Source organism: Hippocampus guttulatus, chromosome 1 (genome assembly GCF_054856545.1).
Source record: "Hippocampus guttulatus isolate MCC_2025c chromosome 1, RoL_Hgut_1.0, whole genome shotgun sequence".
NCBI classification, from domain to species: domain Eukaryota; kingdom Metazoa; phylum Chordata; class Actinopteri; order Syngnathiformes; family Syngnathidae; genus Hippocampus; species Hippocampus guttulatus.
In genome coordinates, this window is record NC_141261.1 from 32,871,624 (window position 1) to 32,887,852 (window position 16,229).

Sequence of the window (16,229 nt, forward strand, 5' to 3'; positions counted from 1 at the left end):
TATTATTTTGTTCTCTCCGTGTCAACGTTGGTTTTCTCCAGGTACTCCGGTTTCCTCCCACATTCCAAAAACATGCATGGCAGGCTGATTGGGCACTCCAAATTGTCCCTAGGTGTGAGTGTGAGCACGGATGGTTGTTCGACGATGTGTGCCCTGCGATTGGCTGACACCCGGTCCAGGGTGTCCCCCGCCTACTGCCCGAAGACGGCTGAGATAGGCTTCAGCACCCCCCGCGGCCCTTGCGAGGATAAACCAGATCGGAAAATGGATGGAAAATAATAAAGCAGATTTATTTGGAGTTAATAATGTACATTTATCACTTTCACTGAACTTAATTCGAAGAGGCGTGCTTAACAACTGTTGGGCGTTTTGCGGAAAAAAAATTGGTCAACTGCATAACGCATACATGTTACTAGCAACCACTATTGCCTCCGCTTCTAAAATGATGGCTAAGCGGCTGCTACTTCAGTGCATTCATCAGCAGTTGCTGGAACACTTGGAGATCCACTTTCTTCAAGATGGTGACCTTATGCTCCTTGTGCAGCGCGTCAATGTAGTCCAGGACCATCATGCCTCTGGTGTTTTTTCCCTCCAGCTCCACCGTAACGGCCACCTGCAGCAGCGACGCCACGTATGTTTCTTCACATCTCATCTTTCTCATGGAGCTGAATGGACCTTATTAAGAATCGAAGAGAAGCGCTGACCTTCTCGCTTTCCGTCACCACATTGTCACTGATGGCTGCAGCCAGAGCATAGGTGTCACACGTGTTGAATCCAGGTCCTGACACCAGCTCCTTTTGATACCGATCTGTCTGAACCATCTACAAAGCCAACAGGTTAACTTGTAAAAGTGGGGATCTATCGAGTCTCTCCAATGTGTCGTAACATTGGAGGCTTAAACATAGTTGACATGACGTGTAAATAGGTGCTACGCAAAATCATCTTTACCTTGCGGGTGTGTGCATAGATGGTCTGCATAAAACGAGCCTTTGGAGTGTCTTGGGCCAGCCAGGTATCACAGAAGGACTTGGGCACACAAATACAGGGAGATATGATTTTTTTCTCCGACCATGGACCGCTCATAGAAAAAATGTGGCTTCCTTTCAGATATCACTACAAGTGACATATGCTCCTCACCCACGGCAGGCTGTTCCTGCAGCTGAACTCCCATGAGGCGATTGTGGTGGGGCAGGTGTAGCGTTCCAGAACAATGAAGGCGGCCTCAGGGTCAGCCAGAAAGTTAAATTCTCCACACACGGTCGTGTTCCCTCTTGCTGACGTGTAACAAAACACAGGTGTCCGTCATGCTCAACATCGATTGCAAAAGCAGCATAAATTGCAAACGGTTTAACAGGCCAGTTACATTCTATGTTGCCTCCCATGATGTAGATGCCCTTCAGTCTGGCGGGCAAGGACGGGTCCATTTTGACAGCAAGTGCCAGGTTGGTGAGGGGCCCTGTTGCGACCAGGATCACCTGCACAGGGAAATCGCATTACGCTTCACATTTTTACATTGTATTACTTTACAAAGGACGACCCTTTAAAATGAATCTGAACTGTAAATTGAATGATGAATTCATCTTTTGTGGAAATATTTGTCACATGATTGTAAAAGGCAGGGATCAAACCTCGGAATACTACTCTGGGAGGGGAAAAAAAAGTATATAACATAGCCAGAGGCTCCAATTTAATCATCCATGCATGGTTCATGTCGCTTGGCCTTATTAAGGTAACGGGTGAGCTGAAGCTTATCGCAGCAGACGTTGGATGAGAGAGGGGGTACACCTTGCCTGGACTGGACAATTTAGCATCTTAACTTTACTCAACTCTGTTTTATTTGTGTAGCACCGACACCAAACATATCTGGCTGTATACCAAGTGCTATAGGCTACATAAGATCAAAGATCATCAAGAAAAAAAACATTTATGATCCTAGGAAATTTTGAATGGGACAACTGACTCTTGCAAGGGGGAAAGCATTGTGGTTCGAAGTTGGAATGCTTTGAATCGAGCACGTGACACAAGAACTGGGGTGTAACTAATATTTTGGCCGATATGGCCACACCATTGGGGAGGCCTATGGACAGGAATCCTGGGTGTACACAATATTTTTGAATCTCAATTAGAATCTGTGGTGTACCTAATGGCCAACATAGCCGCCAAGTGTTGGGATTATTCATCCATCCATTATCTGAACCACTTCACCTCATAAGCATCACGGTGCGTGCTGGAGCCTATCCCAGGCTTCGGAGAGTAGATACACTTTCAACTCGTTGCCAGCCAATCGCAGGGCACATATAGACCAACAACCATCCGCGCACCCAATCACACTTGGGGAAAATTTGGAGTGTCAATCGACCTACGATGCATGTCTTTGGAATGTGGGAGGAAACCGGAGTACTGTACATGGAAAAAACCTATGCAGGCACGGGGAGGGCATGCAAACTCCACACACATAGCTTCTGCACTGTGAGGCGGGCGTGCTAACCAATCGACACTGTGCTGCCATGCTTGAATTAAGGCAGGTTAAATTTACAGTTAACCTGAAATACCTGAAGCAACTTGCTCTCCCAATTTAACAGTTTAAGATACGGATTCCACAATGGACTCGTTAGCATGACATGGTTTTGGTGAATGCGAGCATGTTGTCTTTTTTTTTTTATATCGGATTAAGAAAAATAACTGAATTAGGGTGGGTTAAATTGAAAGTAAATCAAAGGAAAATGTCAGAAAAATGCAGCAAAGTTCACATTGAGGTCAACCAAGGTGTTTTTGTGACTTCTCCTCGGTTCAAGTCAAATTAAAGTTACAAAATTTTGTTTTGGTAACACAAGTTTTTTTCTGAAAGAGCACACTTAAGACTAAGAAATGTACAAATATGTGAATTGAGGAAATATTCTCCCCACAGTAATGAGTTAATCAGAGATTTTTAGACAGATTATTCAGTGATTTTTAGATAGATTTTCCTGGCAGCTCCAACTGCAACTTAATTAGCTCCACTCTAGCCCATGGGTGACACACCAATGTACATATGTCTTTTTCTTTTGTTTTGTTTTGTTTTTATATTTCACTCACTGAACACTCACATAATTTTTCACAGCCCGTTTTGTTCAGCGGAAATGTCGGTCCTGTTGGACAGTCTGCGGCTGGATGGATGGATGGCTTGTGCAGCCGACGATGAGAAGAAAGGAGGGTCATCGCAGAGCGCAGATGCGTATGTGGAACTGGGAGTCCCCGCTTGGAATTGAAGCGAATTTACATGATGTGAGCCAATCTCTTTTTCATCAATGGACGCAACAGCTTCTTGTCTGCTTTCAAACTTAGCTTGTAGCAAACGTGTATACATTTTCAGCATGATGTCATGATCCACTGGTGAAAGGACACTTTGATTCTCTCCTCTTGCATCTATAACTGCTTCAAACAACAAAGTGTATGCAGAAAAAGGGGTTAAGATTGCACCACTATCTGTGTCTTATGTGTTGTGTTGTATTATTTTTTTCATTTTATGTTAACTGTTCTGTTGATGGCGGTGCGGGAACCTGCAGCGGCTCCTCTCTCTCCTGTGGTTGAGAGGAAATAAATTTCATCTGTGCTGTATGTTGCATATAGAGCACATTTGACAATAAAGTTGACTTGAACTTGAACATATGGGCGTGTGTACATTTTCAGAAAAATTATTATTATTATTAATTAATACAGCAACATTTTTTCCTTTATCCTAGTAAAGCTTCCTGGAGATTTGCAATTAGCAATTTGGCATGCGATAACATTGTCGGTAATGGTGTAGTGGTACACTTGCCCGACTTGTATGTGGACAGTGTGGGATGGGTTCTCACTCACTGATGGTTTGGATGTGAGTGTGAATGGTTGTTTGTTTCTATAAGTGCCCTGCGACTGACTGGCGACCAGTTCAGGGTGTTGTCTGCCTTTTGGCAAATCAGATGGGACAGGCTCCAGCAACTTCCCCTGACACTCTTCGGAATAAACAGTGTTGAAAATGGATGGTATGCGATAACTTGACCTAACATGCATTCTTTTGGAATGTGGAAGGAAGCCTGGTCCACTGGGCGCGTGGTTGTTCATATCTGTGTGCCCTGTGATTGGCTAGCAACCGGTTCAGGGTGACCCCGCCTACTGCCCGAAGACAGCTGGGATAGGCTCCAGCACGCCCCGCCACCCTTGTGAGAATAAAGCGGATCGGAAAATGAATGAATGAATGTAATACATATGGTGACACTGTGCTGAACTGGTTAGCACGTCCACTTCACAGTGCAAAGTTTGTGGTTTCAAATCCGGCCCTGGCCTTCCTGTGTGGGGTTTGCACATTCTCCCCGTGCCTGTGTGGGTTTCCTCCAGGTACTCCGGTTTAGTCCCACATTTCAAAAACATGCATGGCAGGTTAATGGAACATTCTAAATTGCCTCTAAATGTGAGCGTGATGTTTGTCTCTGTGTGCCCTGCGATTGGCTGGCGACAGTTCAGTGTGTGCTACGCCTACTGCCCGAAGACAACTGGGATAGGCTCCAGTACCCCTGCAACCCTCATCAGGTTAAGGAGTACAGATAATGGATGGATGTGGATGGGTGGATGTAATAGGTATGTTTGTTTGTTTTTAGATTTTCCATCCACTCACCTCCCCAGGATTTTGGTTGGAAATGGAAATGATGGCCTCCGCAGCATTTGTCTTCTGCACCAGTTCCAGGCCCGGGGCATCTGGATCGGGGGCATCACCCAGCCCGTCCTTCCCATGAAAATCTCCTGCATGTATTTTGTTGCACAGTAGAGGCTCCTCAAAGCCCGGGTACACCTTTATCTATGATGCATGACATTGCTAAGTTTGAGCCCAAGAACTGGCAACTATTTAACATGCATGCAAGTAAATGCTCACATCGAGCCTGTTGCAGATTTTCAAGACGCGGAGGGTGTTCCTCAGGGCGTTCTGTAGGGGAGTGTTGCCGTGAGTGCAGGTGATCCCCAATATCTCCACGTTGGGAGCTGCCAGGGCCATCATGATGGCCTGAGCATCATCCACTCCCGTGTCCACATCGAGGATCAGCCTCTTCATTGTTTCTGGAAGAAGCAGAGCGAGGATACTTGGCAATGACTCATGGCCGCAAGGTCATGAAAATCCTCTGTGAATACACATTCACAGCTGCAACAAATGAAATCATCTCGAGGAGTGTCAATGCAGGTTGGCTGCTCACGACAGCTCTGCGCTCTGGTCTCTTTGGGTCACATTTGTGTTTATTTGGTGACCAAAGCAACATTCCTGGGATGGATATCTTCAGGAAGGAATGTAAAAACAGCTCACGGTGGCTTTAACTCTGCTGAAAATGATGGGGAACAGCCTTTTTTGTGTGCAACTTTACATCTCAAAAGCACTCAAGAGAAACACCAAGAGACCTCCAGACTATGAAACAAACAGATCGCAAAAAAGAAAGAAAGAAAAACAATAAAATGTGAATGAACCACATAAAAAGATCATAACTCACAAACTTCGCTGGAAGCTAAGTTGAACCTTTGCATGCAACCTGTAACCAGATAACATGATAAGATGTCCATTGTAGGAACCTCTGTCCCTGAAAGGGTTAATTTATGCATATATGTTTTTTAATCTATGCCAGTTTGGACCACAGATATGTGATTAGTCCAGAAAGGGTTTGAAAAGAAGTTATTCAGTAGGTTGTTGAGAGAGGGCTGGGAAAATAAATCAACTCACCTGCCAGGCAAGATCGTATGATGGTATAGACTACCAGGGTCTCTCCAGTGAGGAAGTAGGTCTTTCTTGTGCGACATCCTGCTTTTTATACATGGGTGGGGCTCGGGTGAGGAAATGGGGGGAGGATTGCACAACAGCCACCAGTAAACACAATGTATGCTGGCCTTTGAGGAAAACTTGTTTAGCAACGAAAAAAAAAAGCCTGAAACCGTTAATTCAAGTTACACATAATGAGACTCCACATTCTCTTCCGATCATAATTACAACGATTTAAGTCATCTGAATAAACACACCCTAGGTAAAGACAGTTTGGTGCGTAGGAGCAAAGCGGAAAGTGAGCCTGTCATTCTTCAAAACCACAAAGTGCTTTTTCCATTTCTGAATTCGCAAATTGGTCTTGTTGAAAACAACACGGTCTAAATTGAACACTGTATATTTTTGGAATGCTCGGTTGGAATGAGAATGAAAGTGTCATATCTGTTCAACATACAGTTACAGTACATGTGGCGCCCTGTTTTTCTACAAAGCCACAGAGGTTTTATTCTTCTGAGTGCTCATATGACGCTCATGCTGCAGCGTCCGACTAGAGAAGCTGTCAGGCAAATGTACAGGAGCGGCGCCTTGCCTCTGCCAGACTGCCACATCAGCACATAAGGCCTGGCTCTCATGCCCCACGTTGACTGGACAGAATTCACAATCTGGAGCCAATCAGTTCTCCTACTTGCAAGGCATCAAGCTAAATGAAAGCTTTATTTAAATTTGTTTCTTGGAGAAACTATTGGGAAACATCCTCTTTGGCAATGTCGCCTGGTGTGCCCCACTCTTACCCAGAGTCAGCTTGGACAGACTCCAGCGTACCCGTGATCCTAATGACAAAAGTGCTATTAAAATATGGATGGAATGGACACGACAGATATCAGATTGACATGTTGTGAGTTATATATGGTTATGTTATGCTTCGTGATACCTGCCATAAATCTGTGTCCTTGCATGATACAAGGACCCCTTATAAAGAGAACCTGTGGCCAGTTCATTCCACAGCTGCTTGTGTGCAGCCAAGCAGGAGCACACATCTGTTTTGGTCATATAACAACCACACCTACATAGAGTTTCTCAGTTCTTGACTTGAAAGCGGGACTCGATGAAATTCCAGAGCAAAAGCAACACTTTAAATGCTGCATCCAAAGCATCTCTCAAAGCCACAAGTTCGGAGCTCATCTGTGTGACAGCGGGAGCTCATCCCTCAAGCCCAAGGCTTTGGAACGACACGGTCGTATTCAAGTACCCTTGTTGACAAAATGTAAAAATGTCAACCAGCTGTGACAGATGCTAGTCTGCTTGCTGGATACTGAGCATTGAGTAAGGCACCCTTCCCCCTGCTCAAGAAGTGCAGCATTCTTTGCTAAGGGACCATTAATCACAGGCAAAATGCTTTCACTCACTCACACTAGTGGAATTCTTTTTCGCTCACTCCCACAACGGAAATGCTCTCACACGCATTATTCTCACATGACAACTGTTCCCCCCTCCCCTCACACACTACTAAACCGCTCTCACATGCACTCAAAAAATTTTGGGCTCACATACACGTATGGGGCCCCAAATTCAGTTCACGAATATATGATTGTAAGGCCCCTCAGGCACGACCGATGGGTGAAGATTTTTTTTTTGTACTTCCTGCAGCCCCAAAATATGAACTAGTGAGCAGTGACAGTGATTTAAAGTCTCATCAATTTTGTGGTATTAACTAAAGAGAGACAAATGATGTGGAGCACCAAGGCACTTTGGGATATCATGGTGAAACTTGCCTAAGGGAACTTGGTATAAACATGATACCATTGCACTGCCACTGAAACAAAAGAAGACTACAATCCTTTCATTATCATAAACGCAATAAATATGATGCTAGACCTTCTCTTCGTGTTCACATTTTTTTTAAATATGTAATAGTATACTGTATTGATCAGAGATGTGTTCCTCAAACCAGTCCTTGGCCTCAAGGACCGGCCTGAGGACCAAGGGGCGGTCCTTGGCCTTGGATTGCCGGTCCTCGGACACAGTGAGGGATTAGAGCCTCAAATCCCTTGTATAAGGACCACAATAATCACGAAGGAATCTAATATATTCCATCCAAGGAAACCCATATTGATGGATTAACTCTGGGGCTTTAAGAGGGGCGGGTCTGCCTCTAACTGATAACAGTTAGCTCAACGTATAAAGAGCGGCATCACAGTTAGTTTCAATCACGGTTTGTTGCGTTCGCGATCGGCAGTTTAAATAGCGTGTAAAGCCTTTCTGTAACAGTGGTTTCTTTTATTTAGTTATTTTTGCACAGTCGTCACGTTTGTGCGGTCGCACTAGAATGTTTGTTTGAACCAAGTAATTTGCGTTACAGCTGGAGTCAATAATGTCGGCAGTTCACTTCCGGGTTTGGCCCTTGGGATTTGGAGTCCTTTTGCTCGATTCCAGTTATGTTTGCTGAATGCTTTCTCATGTTTGGAATAATGAATATTGATAATACATAGTTTAAAATCATGGTTGATTTAATTATTTATTATTATTATTGTGAAGTTGAAGGTATTAATTAATGTAGTATTAGTGGTAGTGGTAATAATAGAAGTACTCAGAGAATGGTTCGAGATTCAGCCATCTCGTTACCTCTGCGTCCCGCGTCCTAGACGCATTATTTTCCCACGGGACGCACAGTTCCAAACAATGTGCGCTTTTGGGACGCAAGGAAATTTCTCAGTCAAAACAAACAAACAAAAAAACTACGGCAAGCCTGAGGATTTCACAGTAACAATCGTTACCGGTAGCGTGTCGTTTCCGTGGCGCCATTTTCACTGTACCAAAAAATGGTTTAATTATAAAAGTCACCGCACTTGAATTGACTGTGTGATCCACGCGATTTCACTGCGCCTGTATGTGTGTTTGTGATGTGGTGTGGTGTGTGAGTGTGTTTCTTCTAATTTACTTTCGTTTTGTTTTGTTTTCAGTGTTGGGGGGACACAACAGATGACGTTATGTGCGCATGCGGGTTGTTATTTTAGTCCGCAAACTGAGGAATCGCGTGGATGAATGTTTGAGATGGCGGCGAAAAAAACTCACCAAGGTCTACTAATTACGATATTTAAGAAATGGGAATGCTTGTCTGATTTTTCGTATGAATCGTCCAAAGGGCGTATCACAAAACTCACCTGTGACGTATGCACGATTACGAGGCAAATTGGTCATTAGATTTGTAGGCTAATCGCTGTGAAAAATATTATGAAACAGTATTGGTTATTCTATAATTTACTGGTTGTAGCATGGTAACTTGATGAATAAAACATTCGTCACAAGGTGTAGTAATGCTAATGTTAACTGTTGGTAGAACAGTATATATATATGTAACGTGTGTTAAATTCTTTCGTCAAATTGATCTGGGAAGAGGATGTCAAGCCACATCAATACTTACATTACCAGTCAATTAATCTTTGCAGTGTGAGATTGGAAAAAATACTCTGATGATGCCACATGAGTACACCAGTTTTTGATCCATTTATTTTTTGGAATAAACCTGGAGTACACAGCTGCTGATGTAATGTTCATTGTTAATGCATAGTTTTCAAACATTGACCCTTGAAACATTATACTTTTGAGTTTCGGAATTCTTGATTATCAATATCAGTCAAAATAGAAAAATGGGTTCCCATGATGAACGTTTACGGAACCCAACATTTGTTATCGTGGTTTCCCATTGGGTAATCCGACGGAACCGAAAAACGGTTACCGTGAATTTCCGAAATCCTCCGGCCTGCTCCTGAATTATTAAAATTTTTGCAGCATTTGTTTATCATTGTATGTATATGTTGTTGTTTGTGTTATTATCATATGCAATTGAATAAGTAGACCCTTTCAGAATTCGAAATTTGGGACTCTCTCAATCCATAATGGCACTCATACTTTTCTGATCAGCGAGTCCCAGGGACTCGCTGCCGGTAAACTGTAAAATTATCACTGAGAGATTACCGCTTTTTCTGCAGTCAGTGATTGACTTCTATGCAGTCATTTCTCAACTTGTGTTCCGTGCCACGTCATGCCTGTTGAGTGTTGATTTACTTCATATTAAGAAACTACTGCACTAAAACATTAATTCATAAATGTATACCATATGATTTTATTTTTTTTTCTCAGTATAAATAACACGTACCCTGACTGTTCTACTCTTTGAATAAAAACACTTCATTCAAGCGTTAGGGAGTGCAAAGGGTTATGATGGAGGGGTGTTGCAAATCATGAAGACCTGCCAAGTGGTATGATAGCATTGTTTTATACATGTCCTCGGCTAGGCCTCAGTTTCAAAATCAGTCCTTGGTCCTTGGCCTTGCCCCGGAAAATTTTCCAAGTCCTTGGCCTTGGCCTTGGCCTCGGAGTCAAGTCCTTGGCCTCGGGTTGCCGGTCCTTGGACACAACACTGGTATTGACTTCCGAACCCCGCTGTATATATATATGTAACGGAGTGATATATTGCTTTTATTAAATTATGACGGAAGTGACGCAACAGCGCACAGTATGGCACCAGCTTCCCGCCGTAGTTCAGGCAGAGCTACCAGGGAAGTTACAGGGTAAGTCAGGTTTCATTGATGGTCCGGATTCATTTCTAGTTTAATTACAATATGTCACTTTGTTTTTCCTTTTTCTACGGTGCTGTGTATTTAATTAGTTCCCTGATTTGTTCCGAGTCCACATTGCTTTTTGTGTCGTCATTTAATTTAAGTTTTGTCGAATGAAAGTTTTTATCCATTGAGTTAACAGGTGGCTTTTTTTGTTGCGCAGTTATTTTTGAGACTGAAAAGCCCCGTGACTTCACCTATCCCTCCCGCCATACTGTGTTGCAGGTAATGCTTCTTTCCTTTTGGTTGTACTGTATATAGTCTTTCGTGTCATTTTTCATTTGGCTATCAGTGTGGCTGGCGTGTACCCGCGCGGTTCGTCGCGGCCGCCATTATTGTACATTGCGCAGCCGTTCTGCTGCATGTGATGCGTTCAGTGGTATCACGTAAATACCAGTGGAAGTGTGTTTTTTTCCCCCTTTTTTTGTAAATAGTTAATATACGATCACCTATGTTGTATATTTTGTTTTGTTGTGCATTTAGTTTTCTTATGGATGATGTTTAGTTCAGGCAGAGCTACCAGGGAAGTCACAGGTTATTTTTGAGACTGAAAAGCCCCGTGACTTCACCTATCCCTCCCGCCATACTGTGTTGCAGGCAATAAAAAAAAGAGAAAAGCCACATCCTAGTGTCTGGTGTTCTTGAGGCGGCAGCGACGTGGAGCTCGAGACCATCATAGTTGTGACCTCGTCACATATATATGACGTCCACTTGTCCAAGGCTGAGCTACACTGCAGTTGTTTGCAGAGTAGCTAGTGATTAGAGGACAAGTAGGGTAACATTTCCTGACACTTACCCAATATCGTATGTGCTACGTGGGAATTTATTTTTATTTTTTAGTAACTGTCCACAATCTGCACTTTTGGGTCCCGACCCACCAGTTGAGAATGACAAACACGTTTTGTTTGCGTCCAGACCTCATTGGCTTTTGGCATTTTTGACATACCGGTACTTGCAGTTGTGCTTCATATGGATCTCACTCCTAAAACCTACTGTGCTCTCTTTACCTACTGTGCCAAAACCCTCCTCAAAACTCACTTGTATTCTTTGGCATTCGACTCAGCATGACTTCGATTTGTTCTTGGTTTTACTGTTTGGTGCTTTCTACCGTCTTTATTACCGATTTGTTTTACTGTTTATTGTATATGTTAAATTGCTCCATGTACAGCACTTTGTATGCAGTGATGGCTGTTTGAAAGTGCTCTATAAATACAGTTGACCTGACTTGACAGCCTTGCAAGATGTGTTCGCCGTGTGGCAAAATGTCATCCACTGGCCTTTAAAACAAGATATAAACCAAACGACAACCAAGCCTTCCTTGAGACAAATGTCTCAAATGTCTCAAAAACAATCTTTTTTTTTGTTTGTTTTTTTGTCTGAGACTTTTTTCATCACCAGTGAACAGTTCTTCAAGAAATCTTAGCGAATTTAATGAAATACCTGAGGGGAACAGCTGACAGCATTAAGAGTGCAAAGCAGGAACATTGTGTTAATTTGCGGAAGTATGTCAACAAACAGCAATCTTTCTTTTTTGAATCAAGATTTTATTTGGCTTATGAAACACATTTCAATGTTCCCATCTTGGCTGTTGCTAGTCACCCTACTTGAGTGAATTGGTAAGCATCTGCTTAAACTTCTCCAAGTCGATTTTCTTCATGATGGTGACCTTGTGTTTCTTCTTCAGCAGGTCCATGTAATCCAACACCATCATGCCTCGGGTACAGGCCCCGTCCAGCTCCACTGTCACAGCCACCTAAAATACCAGCACAGGCAGTGAAAAAAACTAAACTCAACTGAGAAGGAAAGGCGGCTGCCTTTTACCTGCTCACTCTCTGTGACGAGGGAGTTATCGATGGCGGCGGCCAGGGCATAGGTGTCGCAAGTATTGAAGCCTTGTCCTGCTGTGATTTCCTTCTGGTAGTCCGCTGACTGAGATTTCTGGCATTGCGTGAAGAGTAATATGTCCTGAGCTGATCCATCCAGCTCATTTAATTTTCAGGGCAGGGTTGAGCGAACTTGAATTATACCGCCTGAAAGCGGACATACTATGGAAAATTGACTTATTAATTGATTGTATATAGAACGTGTTGTACAAGCAGGAGTGCCTGGATGCCCACCAAATTTGAAGAAGCAATTGATTTGTTTGCTGCCTCTTTCTGAAAATATGTCTGCGTGAACCTGCATGTCCCTTTTAACGCATGTGCTACAATGCAGCCCTGACTCTTACCGTCCTGGAGAGGCATGAAATGTTTTTCATGAAGGTAGCTTTCTCAGTCTTGATAGAAAGCCACTGGTCACAAAAGGACTGAGGAGGGAAGAGAGAAGGCAAAAAAGTCAAAGCATCAAAAAAAGTGACCTATTTAACTTCAAGGTGAGGCGTACCCATGGCAGGCTGTTACTGCAGGTGAACTCCCAGGAGGCGATGGTGGTGGGGCAAGTGTAGCGTTCCAAAACAACATAGGCGGCCTCTGTGTCGGCAACAAAGTTGAACTCCCCGCATGTTGTGGTGTTACCCCTGGCTGTACGCATCACATGACATGTCATGCAACAGATCACCGAGGGGGAAAACAAAGGTTCAAATGCATGTTTGGAGAGGAGAGAGCCGTACACTCAATGTTGCCTCCCATGATAGACAGAGCCTTTAGCTTCTTGGGAAGGGAAGGGTCTAGTTGCACTGCGACTGCAAGGTTAGTCAACGGTGCCGTGGCCACCAGAGTCACCTGCGGTATAATTACGACACATCAAGCTGTGACTCTCACTCTGGCATGTAATAATGACGAAAACGAGCCTCGCTTGTCTTACCTCTCCTTGGTTCTGCTTGACCATTTTGATTAAGGCCTTCACACCATTTTTCTTCTGTACCAGCTCCAATCCCGGTGCATCTGGATTTGGGACATCACCCAGCCCGTCCTTCCCATGGTAATCGCTGGCATGTTGCTTGTTGGACAGGAGGGGCTGCGAGCATCCTGCGTACACTGGGATCTTTGGATTCGATGGCTTATCAAAGCTCCAAAGCATGTACAAAGTTCAATCACGCTTGAAATGTGGAGCTACTTACATCCAGCCTGTTGCACGCTTTTAAAACCCGGAGGGTGTTCTTCAGGACTTTCTCAAGGGGGATGTTTCCATGGCAGCAGGTGATCCCCAGTATCTCCACATCAGGTGCTGACAAGGCCATCATGATGGCCATCGCATCATCCACCCCTGTGTCCACATCGAGGATTATCTTCTTTTTCATCCTGCATCCAAGCACAAGAAACCAGTCATTTGCTGGGTCTGTAAGTCTCTGGGAAGTGAAGGGGCTTCATGTTCAACTGACCTTAAAGTGTCACGGACAGGGAGATCTCAGCTATATGACAATGTGGTTAAAAAAAATGCATTTCCAAAAGAGGCAAAAGGGAATTCAAATAACCATGCATGCAGATTCACCTGTATTTAGTATGAATGCTCACAGAAGGGAAAATCCTTCAGGTGTAACAGAAATACATAAGGAAGTCCAATTCTGACAGTAAATAAAAAGACAAACGGTGGAAAGCCTGTTGAACAAGCAAGGGTTATTCAATTGAAAGGAATCCTCACCTGGGGAGAAGTCGTTGGTCGTTGGAGAATGATCTGCAGTTGCTGCCTGGAAATGTGAAAGACCCTCTTACAGGCAAAACTTGCACAACCTCTTTTTATGAGCTTGAGTTTCTTGTGCAAAAGGCACCACCCAGGCCTGGAGGGTAAAAAAAAATTCTTACAAACACTGAGAAGCTTCAGAAATTCTGAAGCTTTCAATATGTATTCTGAATCAGAATACATATTGAAATCATACATGTGGTGCTTCATTTTAAATGATTCATCATGTTGAAAATATAAATCAGCATGTATTGTAAAGTAGAGTTTATTCAATCACCTCTCACCATGGTGCCTGCAGTACTTACGCCAGTGTGTCCCAATTCAAAACCACAAGAGAAATGTGAAGTAAGGTCTGGATTTGGTTTGGTGGTGCAGATGCAGAGATGCATGCCTTTTCCATGTAGAAGATTACAGATAGCCATTTTGTTTATTGAGATATCTTAATAACCTCCTGCACACACTTACTGCTTTAGAACGGTCGTGCAAACAGGATCTTTCCACACTATGTTGGCAGCCTGCCAGTTGATGACAATGAGAAGCCTTGTTTTTCATCTTCTTTTCTTTATACCTCATTCGGTACAGCTCAGAGGTGGATGACTCTCGTCACGACTTGGAGACGTGTCAACTTAAGTCGCTAATTGTTAGGATCTGGACCAAACCGGATGTTTTTGGATTCCACAAATGCAGGCTCAGACAAAGCGTCATAACAAAATATTTATTACAGAAAAACGCATCGACAAAGTACAAACTGAAATCGCTGGTCACAAGAAGCCAAGAAAAACAAGGCATGAACAAAAAGCGCTTGCAAAGGCAAGGTACAATACAACACTGAGACCACACAAACAAAATATCAAAAGTCCAATAACGCACAACCAAGGATCAAGCTCAAATTAAAGGAATAATGATTACTTATATTGATTCTATGACAAAACGAGAGCGACTACGAAAGTTATCGAGAGGTCTAGAATACAACACTTGAAGCACAACAGCGAGCAAGGTCAATAATCCGACAATGGCGAGGCAGCTTGGCAGTACAAGGCTGGATTGGAAAACGCAGCACAGGTGCGCCTGCTGGAGGGAAACGCCCTTCACTCCAGCTAGAGCTGGAACACAATCAAGACAGAACATGACACAAATTTTAGGACATGCTTGGCGAAAACTTATGATAGACTTAATCGACTTGGCATTCATGCGAATTTACTTGATTTTGGCTTGACCTCCATGGAGGGGCATGCAGAGGGGGAGGCCAACGGGATGGGCATCCACTGGGGGAGAGTTGCGTTCACAGGTTACCCCCCCCTCTTCCCACCCCCACCCACTCACTCGACAACAGAAATGTAATCAGATTAACCCTTTCAGGGTCAGCGGACACTACAGTGGACAGTTTATCATGTTATCAGGTTACAGGGGTGCATGAAAGGGTTAATAATTAAAAATCACAAACACATTAATGCACATGTCGGCGGGCCATCCCGCAGGGATATAGGACTTTTTTTTTGTCTGGCAGAAGCCTGAAAATTGAATCTGAACAGTTTATAATTCCCTCCACATGTTTCAGTCCCAGCAAAAGAAAAACAGCCCCAAAGCATAATGCTGTCAAAACCATACTTCACTGAAGGTCTGGTACTCTTTTGGTGAGGAGCAGTGTTGTGTTCGCGCTCAACATGCGTACCTGTAGGAAATACGGCCAAAAAGTTCTACCTTGGTTTCCAGCAAGGCCAAGTTGGCCTCTCAGTAGACACATTTCGTCTGTGGTTTATGAGATGTCCTGATAGGGCGGCCCGGTAGTCCAGTGGTTAGCACGTCGGCTTCACAGTGCAGAGGTACCGGGTTCGATTCCAGCTCCGGCCTCCCTGTGTGGAGTTTGCATGTTCTCCCCGTGCCTGCGTGGGTTTTCTCCGGGTGCTCCGGTTTCCTCCCACATTCCAAAAACATGCATGGCAGGCTGATTGGACGCTCTAAATTGTCCCTAGGTGTGAGTGTGGGTGTGGATGGTTGTTCGTCTCTGTGTGCCCTGCAATTGGCTGGCAACTGATTCAGGGTGTCCCCCGCCTACTGCCCGGAGACGGCTGGGATAGGCTCCAGCACCCCCCGCCACCCTAGTGAGGATCAAGCGGTTCGGAAAATGGATGGATGGATGAGATGTCCTGATGCCAGCATGTCTGTGCGAAAGAATGTGAATACACAAATTGCCTGTAGAGGCTTCTCAGATGACAAGTTCACACTCTTTATCAGAG

General features: G+C 44.0%; 2 protein-coding genes across 3 annotated transcripts; both read right to left on the reverse strand.

The window, feature by feature from the left end:
• Positions 1–265: 265 nt before the first annotated feature.
• On the reverse strand, positions 266–5,778 carry LOC147211400 (inosine-uridine preferring nucleoside hydrolase-like). 2 transcript variants are annotated; one of them, XM_086126853.1, is made up of 9 exons: positions 5,720–5,778; positions 5,493–5,531; positions 4,889–5,070; positions 4,634–4,813; positions 1,364–1,475; positions 1,138–1,274; positions 949–1,026; positions 705–821; positions 266–613 (listed from the first exon to the last, which is right to left on the reverse strand). In XM_086126853.1, exons 3-9 carry the CDS (start codon positions 5,063–5,065, stop codon positions 461–463), a joined length of 954 nt encoding a protein of 317 aa, XP_085982979.1. In that variant the 5' UTR covers positions 5,066–5,070; positions 5,493–5,531; positions 5,720–5,778; the 3' UTR covers positions 266–460. The 2 variants fall into 2 exon arrangements, with proteins under 2 accessions (XP_085982979.1, XP_085982971.1); XM_086126845.1 differs by lacking the exon at positions 5,493–5,531 and having other exon boundaries at positions 5,720–5,773.
• Positions 5,779–11,904: 6,126 nt separating this feature from the next.
• On the reverse strand, positions 11,905–14,042 carry LOC147211401 (inosine-uridine preferring nucleoside hydrolase-like). Its single transcript, XM_086108185.1, has 8 exons — positions 13,954–14,042; positions 13,433–13,613; positions 13,177–13,356; positions 12,983–13,094; positions 12,757–12,893; positions 12,602–12,679; positions 12,196–12,312; positions 11,905–12,127 (listed from the first exon to the last, which is right to left on the reverse strand). The coding sequence occupies exons 2-8, from the start codon at positions 13,610–13,612 to the stop codon at positions 11,975–11,977; spliced, it is 957 nt and encodes a 318-aa protein (XP_085964311.1). The 5' UTR covers position 13,613; positions 13,954–14,042; the 3' UTR covers positions 11,905–11,974.
• Positions 14,043–16,229: the final 2,187 nt, after the last annotated feature.